This window comes from Chiroxiphia lanceolata, chromosome 1 (genome assembly GCF_009829145.1).
Source record: "Chiroxiphia lanceolata isolate bChiLan1 chromosome 1, bChiLan1.pri, whole genome shotgun sequence".
NCBI classification, from domain to species: domain Eukaryota; kingdom Metazoa; phylum Chordata; class Aves; order Passeriformes; family Pipridae; genus Chiroxiphia; species Chiroxiphia lanceolata.
Genome location: NC_045637.1, coordinates 47,692,552 through 47,717,748, shown reverse-complemented (window position 1 = coordinate 47,717,748; position 25,197 = coordinate 47,692,552). Strand labels below are relative to the sequence as shown.

General features: G+C 38.9%; 1 protein-coding gene across 7 annotated transcripts in view; it reads right to left on the bottom strand.

The window, feature by feature from the left end:
- ZNF521 (zinc finger protein 521) overlaps positions 1-25,197 on the bottom strand; it is a 230,684-nt gene that overhangs the window by 182,390 nt on the left and 23,097 nt on the right. For all 7 annotated transcript variants that reach the window (XM_032705890.1, XM_032705906.1, XM_032705853.1 and 4 more), the window contains one exon: positions 23,825-24,004. Coding sequence is in view for 5 of the 7 variants with exons in the window: in XM_032705906.1 (XP_032561797.1) it covers positions 23,825-24,004 (180 nt within the window). In the remaining 2 variants the exon portion in view is untranslated. The remainder of the gene's footprint in view (positions 1-23,824; positions 24,005-25,197) is intronic.

Sequence of the window (25,197 nt, the reverse complement as noted above, 5' to 3'; positions counted from 1 at the left end):
CTCAGTTAAAAACCATATAGCCCTAACTACAGCTTTTTCTTAACCTCAGAAATTATAGTAACATATGGCTTCCATTTACTTCCAATTTTACTTGTACTGTGAGCTTCTTCAGTGAAGTTGTCTTCTATTGCTAAATGACAAAATGAATGATGAAATTCAGTTGCTATGCTAGAAAAACAAAAAACAAACAGTGGTGCCTTATCCCAAAGGAAAACTGGACTTCAGTTATGAATCATCCTTACCAGCAAATCTTGGATATCTTAAATAAAAGACTTTATGTACTTATAGAAAAGAAAACAAAACATGATCTAAAAACTTCACTAGAAAGATCCTCCTTCTGTTCCTTATCATTAGAATCCAAGGTTAGGGAGCACACCATGCACCTTCAGTGGTTATTTAAATAGAAGTTCCCTGCTACAAGGGACACCAATGAATAGTGCTAACATCAAATCTGCTCAGTTTTTATTGCATGTTTGCAGAGCTCTTCATATTGCTGGGACCACAATGAAGAGCCCTGTAAACATGTAATAAAACCAAGCCCATTGGATGTTACAGTATCAGTAATTTTTCTACAAAATGAAAGTGTATCTGCTTTGTCATCAGACTGATTTAAAAACCTCTCACATGTTTTATGGTTACTTAATCCTTTTTTGATATTTCATCTGTAATCTGCCTAACTAGACTGTGAAATAAACTCAGCTAATTATTTTTTTAAAATCTGACATTTTTGTTTGGTTTGGTTTTTATTTTTAATGGCTTTTCTAGACCATCAAGTTCTGAAGACAATAAAAGTGTAGCTCTGTGTGTTATAAAGTATTTATGATATTTTCAAGGAATTTTTTCACCCAGGCAGAAAATATCCTTTTAATAAGCCCTTTTTACTGCAAGAAGCTATTATTGGTATCTTCTTTATTGTTGTTTTCATATTTTCAGCATAAACATAATGGGGAGAAAAAAGGAAGAGAAAATAAAGCAGTCAGAAGACAGATGCAGACAACAGAAATGTTATATAATCTGATAAAATGATGGATAAAATTAAAACTGGCTGTCAGGCAAAATGAAAAGCAATTTTGCTTACAATTTTCAGAGTGGCTATGGAAAAGCAGCCAAATCTATGTAATGCATGCTGTCTGTAGTTTATGAGTATACACAATAACCAAAAAGGTGCTTTGATTAGTAAGAATGCAATGATGAGCACAGCGTAAAATACCGAATAATGTACTTGAAAAAACTTCTCCTCTGAAAGCCTAGAGGAAATGTTTGAAAGCCCTATTAAAGCAGAACAATGAACTAACAGAAGAACTCATTGGTTACTTATTTGGGAAATGCAGAATAATTCCTACTAGAGACTCCATTAATTAGAACAAATCCTAACTACTGCCTGAGAGCTGCCAGAGACAAGGCTGTACTCCGTACTCTTGGATGAGCAGAAGTCTTACAGGGGTCAAAGGGACTCATACACAAACACTGAACATTTAACCATCTAAAGATTATGGTGCTGTTCCGTTTCAAGTTATTATGTAAATACCAGCAAAACCCAAGTAGCAAACACCAAGTAAAAGGGAACAAGGCAACAGAAATAGGACTTTTTAATGAAATTTGATGAAGAGGCAGATCCGACATCACAATGAAACTCTAAGAGATTTGGTCCTACCTCCTATAAATGCCTAATGATAAAATCCCTCTCTAAGACCATGCTTATTCTTCTCAACTAGCTGAATCCATCTGGAGGAGAAAGGGGGATAGTGAAAAACGTACAATCTTCTCTCCTGCCTGGGCATAAGAATCACGATGAGGCTTGAAAAGTGACTTATTCTTGTTTGACCCTCCATTTTTTTCTATGACTCAGGGACTTAACTGGCAGAACCAATCAGGATTTAGTCCTTTTCTTTGATGCACAACTTGACTTACGAGGTCATCTCCTTAGAAAGACTGGCGTAACCGTGGGAGGGAAGCTCTCCTCTCTCCCCGAGTGCCTGGTGGTAGTGTTTCCCCACACCCAAAGGGTTAAATCAATCACATGATAAGGAGTTCAGGAACAGATTTATTCCACCAGGTGGGAGAGACCTTTCCTCTGCATTACGACATCATCTGCTTCCCATGATCTTTTCGAATTTTTATTTTAAAAATATCCTGCTCCTGAAAGGACATTTTGGTGTCAGCCTCAGTCTCTCTTGTGGTCTCCCTCTGGCATAGTACAGTTGTGGGTTTTTGTCTTTCAGGACAAGTTTTACAGCTTTCAGTGTGAGGGAGAGAGTCCTAAATTATGGAGTTTGAAAACCAGCCATCAGTGGTATCATACCCTAAATAGAGTTGGTCACCTCAGTGATGCAGGTCCACGCCTGGCCTGCAACAATACTGCAAATATCTGAAAAAAGGCGACTTCCTATCTCACAACACTATAATCAGCACCAAAGCCAGTAACTAACACAAGCTGTATGTTTATGGTTCACAAGGCATCACATTGTTAATGAGCAGATAAAACAAGAAGAAAGGACTGTTCTTTGTTTACAATACTCCCCTCATAAGCAACAGATGTCCTGATAGACTAGACTGCATTGGCTTTGTTGGTTGAGAACCTCCCGCTGGCCCTGGATGAGAACCAAGCATCCATACTGATTTTGTTACAATTGTCAGCTACTTTTGTTACTGCAAACCATGAACTGTTGCTGACTCATCTGTGGTCCCATGGGCACAAAGGAAATAATGTATGGAGTCATGCAGTGACTCCACGTATTGTTTTACCCCCAAGATGACTACTGCTTGCACACCCAAGAGTGCTTTCTTGTGGGGTGCCACATAGTTTCCTGACATCATCCTTCCTGGTGACTGCGTATACGAAGAAATGGCTGGCAGAATTGCATTTGTCTGATTTCTGTCAATGACACTGAATGACCTACGTATTTTTTCCCAGGACCAAGATCTAGGTGAAGATGAGCCATCCAGTGTACTGGCAGTGAATCATGGTTAGTTCCCAGAGGCATAGAAAGACCACAAGGGCTCTTTCCAGAGGGGCAAACATGCCTGAATTCTGTGGTGTTGTGCTGTGGTCCTCCTGAGTTTCTGTATTTTGGGCCATCCAGATAAAAACAATGGCCAAACAACCTTTTTGTGTTATGTCAGAGGCTCTCATGGTTAGATCTATAGACTGAAGTATAGATTACTGTTATATTCTCCTACGTAATTTCATCTTTAGAGCACTTCAAAACTTCAGCTGATGAAAGAGGCAGAAATGCCATTAATGAACATGGTTTCAAACAGGAGCATCACTGCTCTGTTTTGTCACCCACTTTGACCCTCAGACTCCTTTCAGCCATCCTTAACGGTGCTGCTCTTATCCACTAATCTTACTTAACCTGGAACCTACACATGACAGAGGACAGGTTTCCTGAGGTGCTTTACTCAAAGAACACTCCTCAGGTTAGCTCCTGAAAAGCTGGCAGGTGTCCTGTATAAAATCTCCAGCTGCATGAATTCAGTTTCCCTTATTTCAGCACAGTTTAGATCTGTAAGATTTGATGCTGCGGGGCCAATTTGGTGTGGGTTGTGTTTTGGCTGAAGTGTGCTGGAGGAGGAAAGAAAATGGGGAAGAAAGCTATAGTTGAGGTAGGGAATAATTGTGGAGAATTTAAATAGCAACTGCATACTGATCCTAATTACTGCTCCCATTTTTATGAACCATGGTAAACAGAGCTTTACAAGCTCATGTATTTGTTCTCACACAGGGCTTTTTGTCAGGACAGTCTATAAACACCTACACCTTGATGTGCCATCAAGACTTCCTCCCTTAAAACATTTTTCTCAGCCTCTTTGGTCACGGACGCTGCGGGTGTCACACTCAGACTGTCGCTTAGAGGGGGAGGGGCATGCTCTCCTCAGATGTTCAAAATCAGGCATCTCCATCGAGAATGACTTGTTTTTATATTCTGCTCAGTGAACCAAGATTATCTACTTCACTGAGAAGAACTATGTAGGAGACCATCTCCTTTGTTTATTCTGCTTTCAGATAGACAAAAGGCAAGTTTGATGAATGACATATGGATGCTTCAAAAAAGTTGTTAACTAGAACCATTCTATGGTTTTCCATTCCAGAGCTTCACCCTATCACTTATAACATGGCCATCTCCCACACCTCCAAAGGGAAACTCCCTCACATCTTACCCAAAAATGCTTTTCCCCCTTAAAATACAGTTGCAAGGCTAATTTTCTTGTCAGTGCAGGTTACAGCTTGTTGGTCCAGATCACATTTACAGTGGGAATAATTGTAATGCTCCCTTTTCACTTCTCCTGACCAGCAATCACTTCATTTCTGAAGCAGAGTGCTGTGTGAGTCTGCTCTATAAAGCCATGTCTCATGAGCACTGTAGATGTCCTTGAGGCATGAGTCTGATAGTAGTCCAGGTAACTGTGAACATCACCTGAGTGAGGCACAGGATAATAATAAAGATGGCAGCAGTGCCTATACTTCCCTTGGTTGTTCTCTTTTGTTTTCATTTTTTATATTTAAAAAATAGTCAGTGTGCTCCAGCTCAAAAGTAATGAAAATAAATCAATGACTTGAATTTCCTGAGGAATTTTTGAGCTTTATCTTTAACAAGATCTCAAGGAAAGACCTGTTAGTATTCTTATGTTACTACCACTCAGCAGATGAACTGCTGTCTACAGCAGGGTCCTTTCCATCACACGTACACTTGAAGTTTGGGTTGGTGATACTAATAGCACACCCTTGAACTGTGTCTCCATTCTTCAACATGACACTAAAAGTGGACTGTGGTGCTCTGGAGCCTTTTCTCAGCTCACAGTGATTGAAAGATCCTCCCCGAGGCTCTTTTTGCCTTAATATCATGCAGAATTTCTGCCTTCTCTTTCAAAAGAAAATTCCTTGTTTAACCTCTCTAGGGTCACTGTATACTGGTGCAGAAAAACAGGTGCAAGACAGGTCTCTCTCTCATGTTAAATTTCTGTTCGCTTCAATTCTCCATAGATGATTCATACAATTTCTGGATCAAATTACCTGGTTTTAACTACTGACAGGATCAAATTAACAAGAAAAAATGGAATATAAAATGAAACACACTGTAATGAGGGTGTGACACACAGAAGTACTGCTACCAGACAGAAATCTGTTCCCTTGTTCAGAAAAGCACCCTTACACTCCTGTAACTTGCAGCAGGCCAGTAGTGAACAGACAGGTTCAGCAGGATGAGCAATGCATTTGAAATAAACTGCACCTCTGCCTTCAGTGACTGAAAGCTGCTGTCACCTGGATTCAGGCATCAGCTAAGTTCAGAGGACACAGATGTGAAACTTCTGTTTCCTACAGAAATTTGTATTTCAAAGAGCTGACTCTAAGAAAGGACCATCACACTATGGAGACAACGTACAACATCAACAACCAAGTTAAGCAGAAACCAGTACATTTCTGTCCTTTGCAAATCAAATACACAGACTTCACATAGCCACAGTGTGCATTAAAGCAAACACAAAATACCCAAGTTACTGGGGATCTTGCCGGCCACGGAACTGAAGCAGCATCCTGAGAAAGAGATGTTGTTTACTTGAAAGTGAATACAACTCTCTTTCTTAGAGAGCTAAACTATCTGCATGGCATTATACTATATAATACAGACATAACACAATTACTGCCCACTACTGCAAGAATCTCTGCACTGAGATCCATTCTACTCCATTGTATGCAATAAGCTTTTCTTCTTAATCACCCTCTTCCCTTTTGATACCCAAACCATAATGCAAAATTCTGGGTAACTTCAGCAATACAGGGGCCTGAACGTCCATTATTTGTTTGTGCTTAGCCTTCCTGTGCTTCACTGAACATGCATGTTATGAACTAAGTTTCTGAACAGATATAGCTCAGGTTCCCAAATTAATCTGATTATTACACTAAGCACAAGGCCCTTTCATCAGGTATTTACTTCTTCACTTGCTCTATCAAACACCAATAAGTAAGAGCAAATAAAAGGCTGAAGAAGGCTGCCACAGTAATACCTAACTGCTGCTTCTAGAGAAAAGGTTAATCTTTGTGCATGTTGAAGTGACTAAATTGAAATCCAGAGTTCTATTCCCTCATTTTGGATGCTAGTTCTGCTTTCAGCATCACTTAAAACCAAAGAGACACAATCATGTTTACTGTTTTGTCTGGTCACATTTATTTATGTCAATATTAAAATCTTACAAGTTTCATAGATTGAACTAGAGCAGTGATGAGGGTGGAAGAACAGAGGACCATTTTGTTAGCTTTCACTGCAAAGAGACATGGATCTCAGGCACCTCTGCATCCTTTCAGCTATTACGACATTTATTCAGCAATTAAAGATTTTAGCAATCATGTTATTCACTTCACCTTACTTAATACGATTTGCCTTTTGTTTCTTCCAGAGAAGGCATTTTACACATCTGCAAAATTACTTAGACTGGAGATCTATTTCTAAGTCATAATGTTGTCTCAATGAGTAGCACATTATGGTCAGTAAACTAAATGTTGGTTATACTTTTATGCATACCTACTTTCAAATCATTTGAACAAATTTACATGGTATATAGATATGCAAAACAGCCAGAGTTAACAGATGTCACCCTCTAATCTTTAAAGCCTCATCCTTTACTTTGGAGTTGCAGAGATAAGTATTTGACAGCTCAAATAAGAGACACACTTCTGAATACAATTCTATAAACAGTAGGCATTTGTATAAGAGCTTGCTATACTTTTCATAAAGACAGATTCACATAAAATGTTTTCTAAAATGGAAGCTTTGATGGATAGGACCCAGTAGTGCAAATCAACTTGTAGCAAAGACCGTTGGTGCAAATTTTATACCTCCAGATCTTACTTCTCAGACAAGTTCCACAAAGTTTAAATTCAGAGTCACAAGAATTCATTTTCTATCCTAAATACAATGATGTAAACCATCATGGGAAAAGGACAACATGGAAACCAGTTTAGTTTTACAGCCATATGGAAATCTGTTGGGGGAATGACTGGTAGTATGTGCATGCACCATTGATTTGTTTCTCTGTATTAATATTAATTGGCATAGTATAAGGAAAAGCCTAGCTTATAATTCTAATTAAATTAAAAGGTCTGCGATGTACCAGTAATTTCATCCTGGAGTGCCATATATTCCTCTTTCCCCCCTAAGCTAAGGGGAAAAGGGCAAAGAACAGTGAGAAACGCAACACCACTAAACAAAGAACCTCCACTTCACATCCTTCATTCCTCACAGCTCTAACAGAGGATCTCCAGCTGCAGTTTCCTGCACTTTAACCGCATGATGCTATTTAAAAACAATCTGAATACGCAAGGCAGAGTTATCACTATGTCTTTTCTGTGTGTTACTTTTTCTTTTAAAATAATCTGTGCATCTTAATGCCCCAAAGTTGGAAGTGGAGCATTCCTGAATAATAATTCCCTAGTATACCATTTCACTTCATATGCAAAAGTTTCCTTCGCTGATGGCCTGGAAGACGTGGTGTAAAGCATTAGATTGTCAAAAGAATAAAGCAATGTAGAGAATGCTAATACTCAGTGAAATTACTTACCTGTGCCAGTAAAGTTAAATTCTTGTCTGAAGTTTACTGCTTTTCAGTCTGGAAATAATTTCTTTATGATTCCTCAGATTAGAGAAAACAGTGGTACTTCTGGGCACCAGACAAGACAAGACACCAGTAAGCATGCCAGGAAGGTGTTTTAGGCAAATAAAATGTTTCAGGATCACAACCTCATGTGTATTTCACCTTAAGGAATTAAGTTCATTTTTTATTTAATTTTTAAGCATCCTTAGATCTTCCTAACCTTTCTGAGACACTGTGAGGATAAATACATCAAAGGTTTAAGGCAAAAATGTACATTGGGAACTAAAGCCCAGATAGGCAGCATTTGAGACACAGTCTCAGTAATTCTTCACCAACCACTGCAAAATGGAAGTTCAAAATTATTAAAAAAAAAAAAGAAGCTGTATCACTTTATGCCTTTCTCTGGATGAAAACATTGACATTACTAATTATCTGCACAAAGCAGAGGATTCTGACTGTAAGTAATTACTAATGAAAAGTAACAGTAACTTGTCTAACTCATCTATCCTCACCTGGTCCCCTCTAGATTCAACTATACACTCTCCGAAGCTCTGAACCTCTTGTGTGTAGGTTGGGTTTTCAGGATCAGTAATTTTAAATAGCTTAAAATCTGCTCATGGCTTAACAATGGAAGAGATGAGTGGACTTCAAACATATTTTCTTCATGAGGGAGCAACGGCTGGTATTAATCTTCTTGTCGACAATCAAGTAGAAACATTTCCTCGCTTTCTTCCTCAAGTCTGTATTGAATAACCCTGTCTCTTCTTTCACTTAAGAATCTACTAAAAAACCAAATAATTATAATACAAAAGCCCTGAAAATGAGAAACAATAGTCATTGATGATCGGGTTTCTACTACTCATAAATTATTATAAAAAAATCCCACTAGACCAAACACACATCATTTCCCTTTCTATCAGTACAAGTGTCTTCTCTATTCTCAGCAAATATAATACAGAAAGGAAGAAAGGTTAAAGATTTTTAAAAATGAATGAAAACTGGAAGGTGAAGACAAGAAGTTAGAAAGACACAGCCTTGAATAATGAGGCAATGTGAAGAAGGTAAATATTCTGTGAAATTACTTACCTTTACCTGTAAAGGCAAATTCTAGCCTAAAGTTTACTGGCTTTCAGTCTGGGAATAATTTCTTTATGCTTCCTCACCCTAGAGAAAACAGTGGTAGTTCTGGTAATGCTAAGAAAGCAGGCTTAGAGAATGGGTCTAATTTTAAATATGAGGGAGGAAACAAGTCACCAAGTATGCTTCATATTGGAAATAGGAATTTCATTCTTTCCTTCTTCCTGCTCTAGCTCATAGAAAACAGTGCAAGATACAGAAGGATCATGCCACAGAACATAAGAGGACTCATTTTATGTGATCAGTTTTGTAGTTGCAAATTTTAAGGTAAAGTAACTTTATAGAGCTATCTGTCTTTGAACAATTAATACATGAGCTACATGAACTTCAAATGAACTACACAAATCTAAGCCAGGTCTGTGTTAAAAAAAAACCAAACAAAACCCAATCAAAAAATGAAACAACAGAAAGAGGGGGAGAAGTATGAAATCCTTCAGGCATTTTCCTCAGACAGGCTAAGAGTTTCTTAAAATATGGTATGCCAGATTAAGCCCATAAATTCTGCAAAAAGAGGAATGCTACAGTCTTTACTTACACAATGATATAACATTACACATGCTATTTTAGAAGCATTTCACAAGTGTAGGTTACCTATCCATGTACAAATATAGACACTTTGGAGATGATGGACAGTTTCCTGAGGGAAACAAAAGACTGTCCATGTTTCTCACAGATGAAATGCAACCAAAAATGCTAATTGCAAAGCATACTTTTAATTGAAACATACTACATAATTCCAGTATAACTATACTGGAATTTTAACATACAACACCTTTACGAGAAAATGTATTATACAAAAAACAACCACAGAGATCTATATTGGAACCATGTCCCTAAAGCTAATAAGCAATCTAATTAACATGCAATGACTCTTCTTTCAATCTGGTTTAACTGCTCATTGAGAAGCAGTAAGAAAGAAGATCTTTTATCTAGCATTTTAAGCAATGTATAAGAAAGAAGGAAAAAGAGGATACTATAATGAGCAACTTAGAGCCAGACAAAAGTTGCAACATCTTTTTATAGAAAAAGATGCTTGCTTAAAAATGGGTCTCTTCCATCCAAAAAAAGACACTTCCATGGGAGCAGAAGAAATGTTAAAAACCATTTTTACATTCAAACTACAATTTCTTCACTTCCAGTGTCACCAAATGCAACTGTAATGAAAATTATAGTTATTTTTAGTCAATAGCAAAATAAAAAAATTTTCTTTTTCATTTGTTTCTAAAAGATGTTGTTCTCTGCTCTTCCCATTCCCCCTCCTCACAAGTTGGCATATAGTCCTGATAAAACTATATACTTCATTAAGACAATAGCTGGCAAGCCTATAAACTATGCAAATAACATTTGGATTGCAAACCACATTTACTACACTTGGCTGATGGAAGAATGATTATTCCATGTCTCAATTCACTAAGAGCATATTGACTGCTTAAATACACAGCATTTCCTGTACCCCTAATAGCTTCCACAGTTTGGTAAACACATACAATGTATTACAGTAAAAGATTTCAAATCCAAACTTTTCTTCCACAGAGCATCCTGTACTTATACATCCTAGAACGTTATGGAAGGAAAGGGTGGAATCCTACACGCATTTTATGGCAATTGTACTGGGGTCTGCTATAACACGTGGTCTGATTTTTAAGCTACGTAATAAGAAGCAGAATCCCAAGCCTCGATGAGTATGTTTTAGAAAGCATACATTATGCCCTCTATCGAAAATTACGTAATTTGACAGCAAAATGTAAAAGTAAGCCCATAATTACCTTAAGCGTCTGCCACACAGTCAACCCTCTGGGCTCACAAGTCAAAATATTGTGCTAGAGCTCCCAGAGAGCAGAGGTAAGGAGACAAGGGAGGGCCAGAATACGACTTTAGGGTTAAACGCTACTCTGAGCTGCTTCCTCAAACCCATGACTCAGAACGTGTGGGACTGACAGCCCTTGCACACAGAACAGTTTCTCCAGCTATGGCTGGGTTATCATGGCCAGCCTCCCTCTGTGTATGGTAAAAGAGCTTGTGCTGTCAGTTACTTCTGAAACGAAGGAGTGACAAGGAAGAGTCATACCATTCTGAAACATGGAAGTTCCATGAGTACTACTCACGTGAAAAACAATGCATCAGCCAGTTTTTGACAATGCACGTGTGGAATAATCCACCTACTTGCATCTTAAAAGTTACGCTGCTTTTTGTGGACAGCTAAGATCCTGTGGCATTTTTCACAAGAGCAGGAGGTTTGCCACATTACTCTTGGACAGTTTCCTGTCTCCCCCTACTATGTCTCATGAGTCTTAGCTGCTGTTTTCTGCAAAGCTGGCTACATTTAATGGTATTGTAGACAGATAGTTGCAAAAAAGATTTGGAGCATAGACGATGAAAGCCCTTGTGCAATCCTTACAGGGATATAAAATATAAGGTTTCCCCCCATGCAAAGAACTATTCCAACACAGTGAACACATATTAATCAGTTACATCTGCTAGCCCCGTTCATCACCTTCACAGATCCACTGACTGAGGCACAGTTTCAAAAACATAGTATGAAAAAATGTGTGGGACTCACAGCATACAGAGATGCTCTTTGACTTCATATCCAAGCTGATGAATTTTGCAAAAGGTAGAATTTAGCCTTTAATTTGTATTGGGCCTCTTTCCATGCCCATAGAGGAGAACTGCACAAGTAGTTTTGAAGCACTTCAGGCACTGTCCAATAACTGAAATGCAACGGAAAAGGCTACATGCCTCTCATGAAACCAAGTCGGCACACACAAAGTCACCCTCAACAATATGTCAGGGTCAGCCATGCCTGCATTAACAAAAAAACATATGCTCTGTGGAATTCCAAACACTCTTTCGTCCCACCCTATGAGGGGTAAATGCTCCTACGATTTGGGAACTTGTGATACATTCAGCGGTATCCACTATGGTATATTCCTAAAGAAACATTATACAAAAGCTGGAGCATTTATAAAAATAATCTAAAAGTGATCAAATCAAGGATGAGACTGTTGCAATGGTTGACTGTGCAAATAACAAGATGGGCCGTAGACCTGAAATTGCAGCTATGTTCTTGGTTCCTATAAAAAGCACCATCGAGTCCAACAGAGAATGTAGAATGAAATCAAGTATTTTGAGTGAGTTTCACTCTGCTATTCTTGCTGAAGTACCCAATAGGAATAGCAGCACTACTCTGGAGATCGGAGAGGCAAAGAATGAACAAACAGTAGAAAAGTGGAGTGCAAAAGGAGGGAGAACAGACAAGAAAGAGAGAAGCAGTGGGATATTGCAGCACTACAGAAAATCATCTCCACCCTTCTCAGCCAAATGGAGAGCTGCAGGGATACCTGACCTGCTGATAGTGAAAAAGGCAACAGAAATAAAAGTAGAACTCCAGAAACCCTCAGTAAGAGAATGGAAAGTATAAAGATAACAAAGACAGAAAAGTAGTAGCAAGTACACTAAATGACAAGATAAAAATCAATGACAGTGGCGGGTGGAGAGTGTCACAAAAGAGGCAGAATGTAATTTTCATAAGATAAACTGCATTATTCCATTTTCTCAGCCCTTGCTTTTCGGAGAACCTAGTATCATGTCAGCTTTTCTACTTTCAAACTTACCTGCCATGGGAAACTGTTTGCAACTATACGGTTAATACCACCGCCTATCACTTGTTTGGGATGTGTTATTTGGAAATAAATTAGTTAAGTGCTGACTGTTTTTAAATGACAGAGTGATGGAAAGGCAGAGATCAGGGCGCCAAGGAGAAGATTCCTGAAAGCAATAGAATGAGAATTTGAACTCACTAGTAGAAATCCTGCCCTCAATGAACATAATAATGACTTTTCCACTGGTTTTAGTGAAGCAAGGATTATAGACAACAACCTATGGACAAAAATTGAAGAACATTCTCCAGCAGGCTATACACAGATGCCTAGTGAAGAAAAGATTGTCCTGCAATACACAATATTCTAATCATAACATGACAGAAAAAGCAAATATTAAACCTATTTTAAGTATTTCAAAGGCAGTTTAGAAGAGTAATTAGAATCATGCATAAACCTATGGTTATTGACATATTAAAATAGTTCAGGACAAAGACGTGTTGCTTAGAAACTGAATTTACAGGAAAGATCGAACATACTCAGTGTTTTGCAAAACTCCAAGAATGACTCCTGGCCACAAACTGAAGTCAGATAACAACAAGAAGAAATAAACACATACACGTGAAAAATTACTGATGTTAATTAATGTGTTAACAGTAAAACTGATGTGTTATGCATTCATGCTGAAGCCTGCATTTGTCAGAGAAAGGTGAATGAGCAACTGCCATTTCATTTCCCCATGCTTTGCTTTTTCAGCTGGTAGAAGGCTTGCAAAGTACTTGAAAAACTTGACCCTTCTCCAGCCTCCCCCGCATGAGTCACCCAACCTTCCTTCAGTCATTAGACTGCACTTCCTGCTGGGATCCAGCAGTAAAACAAACGAGACACACCAGTTCTGGTCACAGTGAGGGAGGTAATAAACCAGTGACAGGTATTTTTATGAAATTTAAAAGTAATTTCCATATATTATATATATCAGATTATAAACACCAATCCATGGCATTATCTTACACAGAACTCTATTTCAAAAGACATTTTGAGGTGCTTCAGTTCGTTCCCTGTCCTGAAAACATACTTTCCTTGTTTTTACAAGGCAAAATAATTTATGGCATTTTATGTGCTTCAGAAATATTACAGACAAAAATATTAAATCACTTTACTTGTACATGTATAAAAACTTGATTTTGTTATCACTGTTAAGAGTAAATTTAACCCAAAATTTCACAGATGAAGTCCCTGCATTTCATGCTGTTATTAAATCCATAACAAATACTCTTTGACAAGTTTGAATTTTTTAGAAGTCAGCTGCTAGTTCACCTTTTCTAGTTTGCTTCAATGACAACTCTCATGTCTACCGTGTCTTTAATATACCCACATTTCTGGGTAAATCCCACTTTTCTCCCCAGAAAATAAATCCCAAATGAAGCATCCACTGAGAGAAGTGATCACACTTAGTCAGCCAAATTTAATAACAAATTTACCCTTTTCTGTCCACAGATCCTCCTGATATTTTATTTCCAAACTTGCCTACAACTACACTAACTGTGCAGAAAGGACTGCTGTCCCCATAAACTCCTTGGGTTCATTCCACAGTGCACACAAGAGATTCATCCCTTTAAACTTCAAGGAGTTCCCATTGCAGCGTAGAAGAGAAAAATTCAGAGATTATGGAATAATCATCTCCAAATCGATCAATTTCCCCCTGAAGGTAAAATACTGAAAGAAAGAAAAAAGTTGAACAGTTCCAGCTTGCCTTCTTGAAGGGAAAGTACCCCCAGGGCATGTTGTAGAATGATCCCGATCTCTTGCTCCTGATGCTTATTAAGAGGTCATAGATCTCAGTTACACTACAGCATTCCCAAATGATATCCCCAGCTAAGGACTATGACCTCTTAGTATAAGTACAGGGATATAAAATTAGGAATATGAAGGGTTCACACTAAGAGTTTGCCTCAACTCTCAGTCATTTTGGGAGAATGGTTGGAATTAATGGCATATTTGGTGTCATGTAAAAGACAGAGGAGCTTTAGTAAAATGGACTGCAGGTTCCAGTGTTGTCCACAGATGCAGCACTCCGTGCCAGGGCTAAATTTCTATCTGAACATCACACTGGATTTCCACAACAGAGTATTTAATACAAAAGGTGTCTTTCTCAAAAGGTACAAAGTATAGTTCAGAACATTTTGGGTGAATTAAAATATGCTTTCTCTTTGTCTTAACCCAATTCCTTCTAACTGAGTATGGAAGTAGAAGTGACTTTGAACCACCCCAGACAGGAAATTATGCCAAGACCAGGCAGGGACTGGAATGTTTTTAAAAACCTTTCTCCTCCAACTACTCTCTTTTTTTTCATGAAAAGTGGGGTTTTTAGACCCTTCAGATGATGTTTGAAAGGATAAACAAAGCCCACATAGGTGGTATGTTAGTGAACTACCACATCGCCCGGAAGCCTTAAAACCCTACAGCTGACTGTATAAACATGAATTAAGGTTTTTCTACAACTGTATTAAGCAAAGTGTTAAAGAGCTGTGGGGCATTTTGTTACATTTGGTTTTCAAGCTATGAATTTACTGCTGAACATATAAGTAATGATAATCTGTTGTACCTCCCATTCTGTTCATTTCTAAATGGTAATTAAAGCAAGCACCAATAATAAAACCAGCAAGTATTTCAAGAAAATTATTTTAGAAGGTGCAGGAAATTCACCACTTAAAAAGAACAATTTGTCATGGCAACAAGATCCATTTTGTAATACGCTGACAATATATTATATATATTCCAGTAAAATAGAAGCATAAAATAAACAACAGGTATTTATTTACTCCACAGTAGTTGATTCTCTGAAACACTGTAGTCAATATGGACTGTAGGTGTATATATATGCATACATGCAAGACAATCATTATTTTATTTCTAATAGTGTGTCTGTTGGAATCATACACATGAATTCCCATGTACTGAAAAAAGGTCAGGGTAGCTATGACCCTGTATCAGCAGCAGCTTTACAATTCAAAGTCTGTATTACTGAGGACTGTGAAAAGCAAGACAAGCTTGGCCACAGGATCTATATTGATTACAACAGTAATTGGAAGGAACACAGTTATCATAGGGTAAGTAATGACTATTTTTTCTTCTTCACATATGTGCCAGTGTTGATGATTCCCCTTGCCCCCTCCCTTCCCTTCCCTGCAGGCAACCATCTTTCCTGAACAATGAGAATTAGGAATTTCAGCTGCATAGATCAAATAGTGATTATAGTACTGCTCTCCCAAAACTGGAATGAGCACTGGCAGTTACGTTCTGCACAGAATGCCTGATAAAGGTCAATGGATTACCTCATGTCATCACCTGGCAGATCTCAGAAACTGGACCCTCTTCTGAAACAGGCAGGAGATGTCACTTGAACACTCAGAGAGTAAAGTTAATATTCAATGGGAAAGTCACAGCACCCAAACAGTAATGCAGAGAGATGCCCTGTACTGCCCATTCGGAAATGTTCTGTGAGGAAACGGCTTGACCTTTAGAACACCCAAGCAGTGGCTATAAATAAAGGAAACAACAGACTGCCAATGTAATAAGCAAAGTTCTGGATCTAGCTAGGGCAGATTTTCAACAGAGTGCCAGGGAGGCACTTGAACCAACTCTGAAGAAGCTAGGGAGCTACTCCCTACTCTCTACAACTACCTGAAAGGAGGTTGTAGCCAGATGGGGGTCAGCCTCTTCTCCCAGGCAACCAGCGATAAGACAAGAGGAAATGGCCTGAAGCTGTTCAAGGGGAGGTTCAGGTTGGAAAACAGGAAGAATTACTTCACTGAAAGTGAAAAGCATTGGAAGGGTCTGCCCAGGGAAATGGTGGAGTCACCATCCCTGTAAGTATTCAAGAAATGACTGAACATGGCACTTAGTGTTATAGTTCAGTTGACATGGTGGTGTTCGGTCAAAGGCTGGACTTGATAATCTCAGAGGCCATTTCCAACCTTAATGACTCTATGATTCTAAAACAGACTGTAGGTGACAGACACATGATGTCTTTTAACACACTGCCAACCAGTGTACTGTTGTCCTCAGTATTCACTTATATCTTCAGTGAAAGAGTATTTACTTGGGAACCTTTGAGCAAAAGCTTGGTTCAAGTGTGAGATTGCCAAGTTCTAGGATGACTGGATTCATGTTCCAGACAAGAATAGATACTCTGGGTGTGTAAGAGCACTTTGGACAAACTCTGCTGCCATACTCCATTTGCCCAGTAAGGCACAAAGAGCTGCAAGATGAGCCCTGAGAGCTCCATATACGATGCTAGATTATTTAAATGTGAAAGACAGCACACAGCAGAGAGACAGTTCTACCAGGAATTAGATCTGGTAACCCCTGCACTGGGGCTGCCTACACCAAATCCCTTTGGCAATGAGAGAACTACAGTCTCCAATTGAGCACTTTTGCTGCAGACCAATACCTCCTGGGCTGGCAAGGAGGTGTCTCTGTCCATGGTACTCAACAAGGCAACGGTGCCCTCACCCATGCAGGGACACTGGATCAGATCCAGTATCTTGCCATTACGTTGGGAGTTCAGGTTCACATGGTGTGAAGTCCTTGGTGGACACATGGAGGAGATAAGCCAAACAAAACTATCCTTGCTAGTATGTGCTAAGAAAATCACCAACCTTTTTTAGTGATGGAAAATCAGGCTAGAATAAGAGGAAAATAAGAAAAATTCAGGAAAAAAATTATCAATGAAAGATATACAGGAAGCATTCAAACCTCCTTGGAAGACATTGCTTGCTTCCTTTCCCACCTCCAAACAGAGCAGGAGTTCTGGCAAAATTAATGCTTGTGAACAGGTTTATTACAGGGGTTCCCCAAGTCAAGAATAACAGTTCCATAACACAGATCATCAGCTGCTTTCATTTACAAGAGGTCACTGACAGACAACTCAGGAAGTGCAACAGGCTGCTTTTAAAACACCCAGGAGGTGAAGATCTATTGGTTTTATGACTGATTAACAATCTCAACAGCAGAGTTTAATGGTTTCAAAGCAAAAGGGGAGGGGTTTATGCCTGTGTTGGCTGTTCATCATGGATCTATTGTCTCCTAAAGATAAAGCACACAGGTTTTGAAGAAGAGCAAGAAGGTTATGCAGTCTACTTTCACAGCTTCCAGCTCCACCCCATAAAAGTTCATTCCATGTCTGAGCATGTCTGTAGGAGCTGCCTACAGAAGTATTTTTTCAGAATTTTGATATGAAAATCTAAGAACACAACCATCAAGACCTTCCTCTATTCTCCATAGGAGCATGCAGTTCTGCACATGAACTTCTGTGTGGCAGATTCTGTATAGTGTTGACCATTACTAATGCATATAAATCTTCCATCCGAGTCTACTGACAGGCTTTACATTGCCCTCTGAATTCAAAATTATGATCTTTGGATACAGAGGCTGTAGTTACCACTCTATCCCCCTTTTTCCCCAAATATCAAGGATTTAGAGTTGCTGGTATGGATTCTGGGCCACATAATCCTGAAAGGATGCGAGTCGGCAACTTGCAAACTCAAAGAAGCACATTGAACTACCACGTGTGTTGTCTGGGACAAGAAACTGGAGGTGAGGGTCTGCTTTCCACTGTCTGTCAAACAGAATGCCATTTTGTGGAAAGGATGTCAGAAGTTTGTGGTCCAAAGCAAACAGAAAAGTAGAAGCATGTGCCTAATACAGCAACTAGGAAGCCCTCTAAAGAAAAAGAGAGGCCTGAGCTCGAGTCCCCAGTTCAAACACTGTTTGTCTTTCATTCAATAACTGTTTAATGTAAAATCCATATGCAGTCCTTGGCGCAAGAACTCTCAAGAGAAACAGGGTGCTTCTCTCAAGTGAAGTAACTGTACTTGGCAAACAGTGCTTGGCAGTGTGCCACCAACTGCAATGAGGCAGATGAATATGCTTTTGGTGCATCATATATTTAAATTCTTAGGGCCCTTGTCCTCAGAAGCACCTTTATCAAGCTTAGATTTTTCTCTGTACTGCAGAAATGACCAAGGACCCTTGTCCTGTATCTTTTCTCCACACACATAGTGGAAAACTAAAAAAATAATGGCAAGAAATGAAATATATTTGGCCAGTTCTAGGATTCTTTTGCTAGCAGGAAGAGCAATTCTATCTGGGATATCAAAGCATGGTAACACCAAGTGTTCACAAGATTTATCTTGTAGTCTCACTATGCACAGCATACAACCTTTGGGACAAAATCCCCTGGAAATTTTTTAAGTCTTCTATTGAAGGGATGGTCCTGACATTACCAACTCATTCAGAGAGATGAAAGATTCCTGGGCATGAGGAAGAAGAGAAAAGAGGAAAGAGAAGAAAACCATTACAGTGGAATCTCTATTACTTCCTGCTTGGTAAGTCCATGATCACTCGTGGTGAATGCTGTCTGTGAAGCTGTTAGGTAGCACAAGCTCTTATTTCTAGACATGCAAGAAGGTGTTTCTCAACCACACAGGATGATGATGATGATATCCATGAAAATTAATTTTGGTCATAATTAGAAACACAGAAATACTGACTTAGCCAGGAGTTCCCAGCCTTGTGATACTCCAGTGCTGATAGAGAGCAGCACTCAGAACAATGGGCCCCTAATACATCTGATGGAATTCTTTTCAGATGGCATATGAGAGGAATCTCTGAACAGGGCTAAAGGGTATGACTGCATCCCTTCATTGGCAGGGGACACGCAGTGATAACCAGTAACCTTTTCAACATCAGAAACAGCTTAGGGGATAACAGGAATGGCTATCAGCTCTACCTGACATACTTACTCAACCTGTCAGAGCTCTAGAACTAAGTTAGAGCCCAAAGCATAAAACTAAGTTTACCTAATCACTTAGAGGTAAAATAAATATCCCCAGTGGAGAAATACCTCATGTCTTTTACCTCAGAACACCCTTAGCCTTGAAGCCAGGACTGCACAGGATTCAGTAGTCCGCTTTCAGGCAAATTTTACAGCCTGTAATGCCAATAAGGCTAGTAGGGAAGTCCTGTAATATGCACTAGGTCTACTGACATTCAGGTGGAAATGGCAGTCTTGTGTGCTAGGATGTCCACTATATTCAGCAACTCTGCCAACTAGACTGGCATGTTCGCTGCAAGTATGATGCTTGTTTTTCTAGTATTACTCTGGTTATAGCTGAGATTTCTGATGCCAAAGTGATCTACAGGATATTGAAGAGAACCAAGCTTGAGCTGAACACCTGTGAACACAGAGCCAGCCAGTGGAGAGGCATATACATGTCTCACATATACACGGGAGACTTCTTAAAGTAGGATCTCTGAGGGCTGAAAGGTGAAATAAACAGTGCAGGGAAAAGAGATTATAACTCATGCTGGAGACAATTAGGAAAAGTGTCAGACAAATTGTGCCCTACCAACAGCATATATGGCAGCAATGCAAAAGATTAAGTTTCTTTTTCTGTTGGCAGAAGGAGAGAAGGTGCAGTTGAGGGTTTATCAGTAGTGCACCATATTTGGTCCTGCATCTATGTTCCTACAGTGAGATCCAAACTGACATATACTAGAAAGGCATCAGGTTCATAGTCATGCTAATTGGACCCTTTGCTTATACACACAACATAGAGGATGACAATGTGCAAGTGGCTTGAGTTATTAAATGAAATGCTGCAGGAAGAATAAAAAGCATTAACATCAGACAGAATCACTATTAAATCCATATTTTTATTGCCATTCTTCTGTAATGGCTAAATTAATATAGTTCAGCATCTTATCTGTCCTTGGTTACAAGTATTGCAAAGCATTTTTTGGACTTTTCCCCCCATTTATCCATTATCTGTATTCCACAAACATCACAGGAATTGTCAGCAATTAACATAAATAAATCATCACCTTTTCAGAGAAAGCTTCAGTACAAGAATTTCAGAAGATAGCAAAAAATATTACTAAATAGCTCATGAAGGGCCTGTTCCATCCCCCACTGAAGTCAATGGGAATCTTTTCATTGACTTCAATGGATACTGGATCAGACCCAAATTGAAAAGATCAATAGCGCACACATTAGGATAAAAGAGTAACTATGCCCTCCTCTAGAAAAAAGAACATGAGTTCAATTCAAACAACAGATTACAGAAAGGAACCAGTTGGGGAGAATTTTTTTCTCCTCCTTTGAAAAAACCTGCAAGAGAACAGTAATTCAAGAACCTGAGAGCTAAATCTCACAGAGTTGTAAGTAACTCTCATCTTCCACTATCCTCTGAATAGATGGGGGTGACTGACACTTTGAGAGATTGGGAGCACTGTTTAATAAACCAGATAAACCAGCTCCCTTCTCCCCATTCCTATCTTTGGTTGAGAGTATAGAATGAAGATTCAATAAAGCAATTTTACTCCTTCCACTGAACTTCAAAAATTCAGAGAAACACATATGATAATTTCAAATGCAAAAACTAGAAGCCTCAGTATCAATTTGAGAATAAAAAGTGTCTAGCCACATTCTCAAGCATATTACAAGATTGGCAGAACTAGGGACTGTCAAGGCACTATGACACTCAAATCTCATGTTTGATATTCAGGGTTTTACTAAAGGGTTGTCTTAAGCCATTGTTTTGCCATCCTGTTTGTTGAAAATGACCATACAACTGGATCAATATATGCAATTCATAAATACTTGAAGCACAGTACCCTGTGCACCTCACAGGGCACCTCACTGAAGCTGAGTAAAATCCAGACAAGTTGGATGGCTCAGCTATCTGAAAAATCAGGGTTTGGAGGGCTTCACAACTCAAATGTGAACTTTAGAGGCTGACAGCTCTGGTGTTTTTACATAATGGACATCTTGGGCAACTCTTCCATACCTGAGATGAGACACAGATTGGAAAAATCTTACATCATGATAAGACGACACGGTCTGCGCTCCTTCACAGAGTTGATCCAAATAACAGAACAGAGTAGAAAAAAGTAAATTTTGTAAACCTCTTGGCTTTCATTAGCAACTTAGTGACAGATATATTCGCAGACATATTAGTAGACACCATAGGGTGTCTCCTAATTTCTGGGACTGAGACTCCTCCAAAAGGAGGCAACTAGAGAAATTATGTAACACCCTGTTGCATTAGAAGACTGTGAGGAGCAAGGGAGGTGCAACCAGCACACATCTTAGAAAACCTTTTGAACATAGTACCTAAAGACACTTCTGGAAGTCCAAGAGAAAGAGTCCAAAGAGCTTACCTAAAATGCTAAAAGCAAACCTTGTTTTTGTCAAATATATATTGAGTTTCAGAAAAGAAAGGGAAACTGTCTGTCAACTGTTTGTCACTGATTAATTAAAAATAATTAAAACCAATGAGGTTTTCTTAAATGTTGTATTCTTAATGTGAGGTCATACACACACCTTAGGACCCTGCATCGAATTTACCTCACTAACTACCTGTTTAGCATTTTTCTGCTTAAGAAATCCTCAACTCCAGTCATGCCATTCAGGCCCCTTTCTCAACTCTAAGGGTGTATTTAGGTCATTTATAATTAGAAACAAAGGACAGTTGGCTTTTTGTCAACTTTGTACTCCAGAAGGGTGTGCAATTTCAGATTTTGTTCACTTCATTAGCTTTCAAACAGTCTGATCTCTACCCATTCATTATCACAAGTTTCCTTGAAAGAGAGGCAAAGGTATTTTTAGGAACTTAAACAATTTCCTTCAAGATTCATTTTCATTCTCATTTCCCCATCCTCTGCTATCACAAATATATTCCTACCTTCACACATGCACCCCAACTTGACTAATTCAGGATACTTATTTTCACTCTCATTTAGCAACACTGCTCTCAGCCAGAACTGCTGTGCTCAGGAGCAGTGCTCTGGGATTCTTCCTACTTACTGCTCCCCCCACCTGCTTTTCTTCAGTTTCTCAATCCAACTGTGCAAGCACTGTTCAGTGCATTCTGCTTGCAGCTTTAAAGCAGAGAAAACACTTGGTAGAAAGGGGCAGCAACTAGTTAACCAGAAAGGAGAAATGATTGTATCAGATCAAGGTAAAAAAATCCAGGGATGAATAAATGGGATCCAACACAGTAAAGGGGAGTTCCAGGGGATCGGGGCAGGGGGAGTGCTTTCTAGGAGAGTGAAGGAAGAGATAAGCTGAAGTCACTAATTTTTCAACACACAAAGAGCAAAAGAAAGAAGAGAGACATGAAGAAAATGAGAGAAAAACATCCAAGTTATTGAAGTCAGGAGAGAATATCCCTACTACCAGAAACCATGAGTACTGTAGAAAAGTACAAGCTAGAGGTTGTAGGAGTGATTAGAAAATGACAGAACTGATTGTATCGTAAGTCAGAAAAACATTTTACAGGCAAGAAAAGTAAAGCATTATATTAATAAAAGCAAACACTTCTTGCTGCAGCAGATTTTCATCTTCCATAATTTGAAGTGAGGATTAAAATCACTTGACAAATTCACATTACTTGCTCAACTTTCCTTCTTCTCCTGCCCCCTTATTTTTCTTCTGCTCACTTCTCACACTTTGTCCTCAAGAGCAGTACTGCTATCTGTCTTCTATGTCATTCTGACAGGGCTTAGCCTATGAATCCATTGGAACCAAAGCTAACTCAGAAAGCTCTCCAAACATGAGCACATACACACTTTCTAAAAGCATTTGCAAATAGGAAGGATGGCTTTCCTTACTTAAGGAAAAAGCCATAATAAAGAAAGGTTTTTAACATAACTGCACTATACAATAAATACATTTTACACTGTAGAGGCTAAACCAAAAGTAATATCTACTAAAAAAAAATAAATGCCTTTCTGTTGATCCCAAGTCTGTTTGGATCTACACTGTGTACCATCAGAAGACCTATTAAATTTAGAGGGCAAAACTACTTCAGCAGATTTCATGTGGTTTTCTCAGTGAGGGGGCTGTCTACAATAATTTCGAAGAGGAATCTGGGAGGTCTACAGGTCCATTCACCCAGCTCTACTCAACTCAGTAGTATCTGATCAGCACTCAGTTCTGCTCCTTGACTGAACCTGAGATTTTATTTTCCCCTCTAACAGTTTGTTTTGCTCCTCTCAATTTTCAGGTACTGATTACTGTACAGTCATTTGTAGTTAACAGATGAGACTAGCACAACATCCAGCTCAGATCTGTAACATGCCATTGTGCAAATTCATTCGTTATGTGACATTATGATACCTAAACCCAACTTACAAATACCCTCTGCATTCACAAGTGACTTAGGAATATATGCATAGAAGCAAAGTATGGAAAGCCGTACAGTATGAATCTAGAAAATACACGCAGTAGCACATATCCTTTGGTATTAAGGAAATTTATAATGATCCATTCACAGTAGAATCCTGTCTCAAAATCTGTTTATAAAGGTCTCACCCAAGCATTCAAGTGCAGGAATAAAATAACTGAGGAAGGAAGAAGGAGATCAGAAGCAGAGGATGGGAATCAGAAACAGAACAGTGCACAAAGCCACAAAGTGATAAGTATTGTTTACCTGTCAGTTGGCATTGACTAATCTTGTGTTCTGTGATATCGCTCAGTGACTCAAACACCTGGAGGCAGCTGTCACAGCTGTGCACAGCTTCTTCTTCTAACTCCTCCCCTTCATCCGGCCTTTTCTTACAGTCTAACACATCTCCATCTTCTGCCTTGTCTTCTAGTTTACAGTTAGAGTCTGAAAGAAAATCAAGACCATGATGTCAGACATCTAAGAAGAGAATATTTAAAAAGGAAAAGAAAAAAAAAAACAAAATAGGTTCTTGTGGTAATGATGAGAAGAAAAATACTTGGCATGAGCCAGCAGCACACTGTAGATTTTATTGCTAAATAAGCAAAGGAGGTTTTTTTTCATTAATTTTTTTCTAATCTCAATGAAAAGAGAATTTCCCTTCTACTCCCACAAACACAGCTCCATTTCTCACTTAAGCTATTCTTCCATGCTTCAGTGTTAGGTTTGTCAATTTTATCACGGCTATTGAAGCTGCTTTGATCATCATAAGAAAGGATAAACCACCTATGCAATTAGTTTTTCAATGAAAAGAAAAATCAAATCAATAAGTGTGCAGGAACTTCTTTTCTCTGTTAACTACAGTGTTTCACAGGAAATTACCAGAATTAAGAGACTAACAAATTTGATTACATAAACAGTAAATTAATCTTTATTTTACAACCCACTCCAATACTCCATCACTACACTATTCGACACAAACAAAGCCCTGGAAAGCTTATACCCTGGGTCAAAATGCTACACATGCTTTGAACTTGTGCATGACTTAAAAAAAAAGATCAAGCTCCTGTGTTCACCAGATCATGGAAAACTGGAAACTAATTATTGTAAAACCTAAAGAGTCCACAAGGAAAGCTTTGTCTGTTTGACATGCTAACAGGCATTCTGGGGATAACAGGATAGCTCCAGCCTCAGATCAGCAGTCCTGAGCCCAGCTGAAGCTTCTAAACTGGAAAAAGTATGCAGTCTCACCACCACCCTCTATGCACAGAGACACCACAGAGCTCGCTGCACTGCCTTGGTTCTGCAGATGACCAGCACAGTGCAATAATGAACTTTTCATTTCAATGAGCTCATTCTAGAGTTCACAGTACTCTAGAACTTTTCCTCCTCTGAGAAGGAGCAGAGTAGCTTTAACTACTCCTGACTTTTTGCCCACTTTACTAAAAGCTTCTTTCAAAAAGACAGAAATAAAACAATTTGTCTTCCCTAATAAAGCAAGCTGGCACTTAACTTTGTTTTTCCTTGGGAACCACAGTACAACAAGTGAAATGAAGAAGAAAAATGGTTGCGTACATTTCAGCAAAAGGAATGCAAGTGTTTCACCACTTTTCCCTTTTCTGCTTTGGCTGCCTCATCTT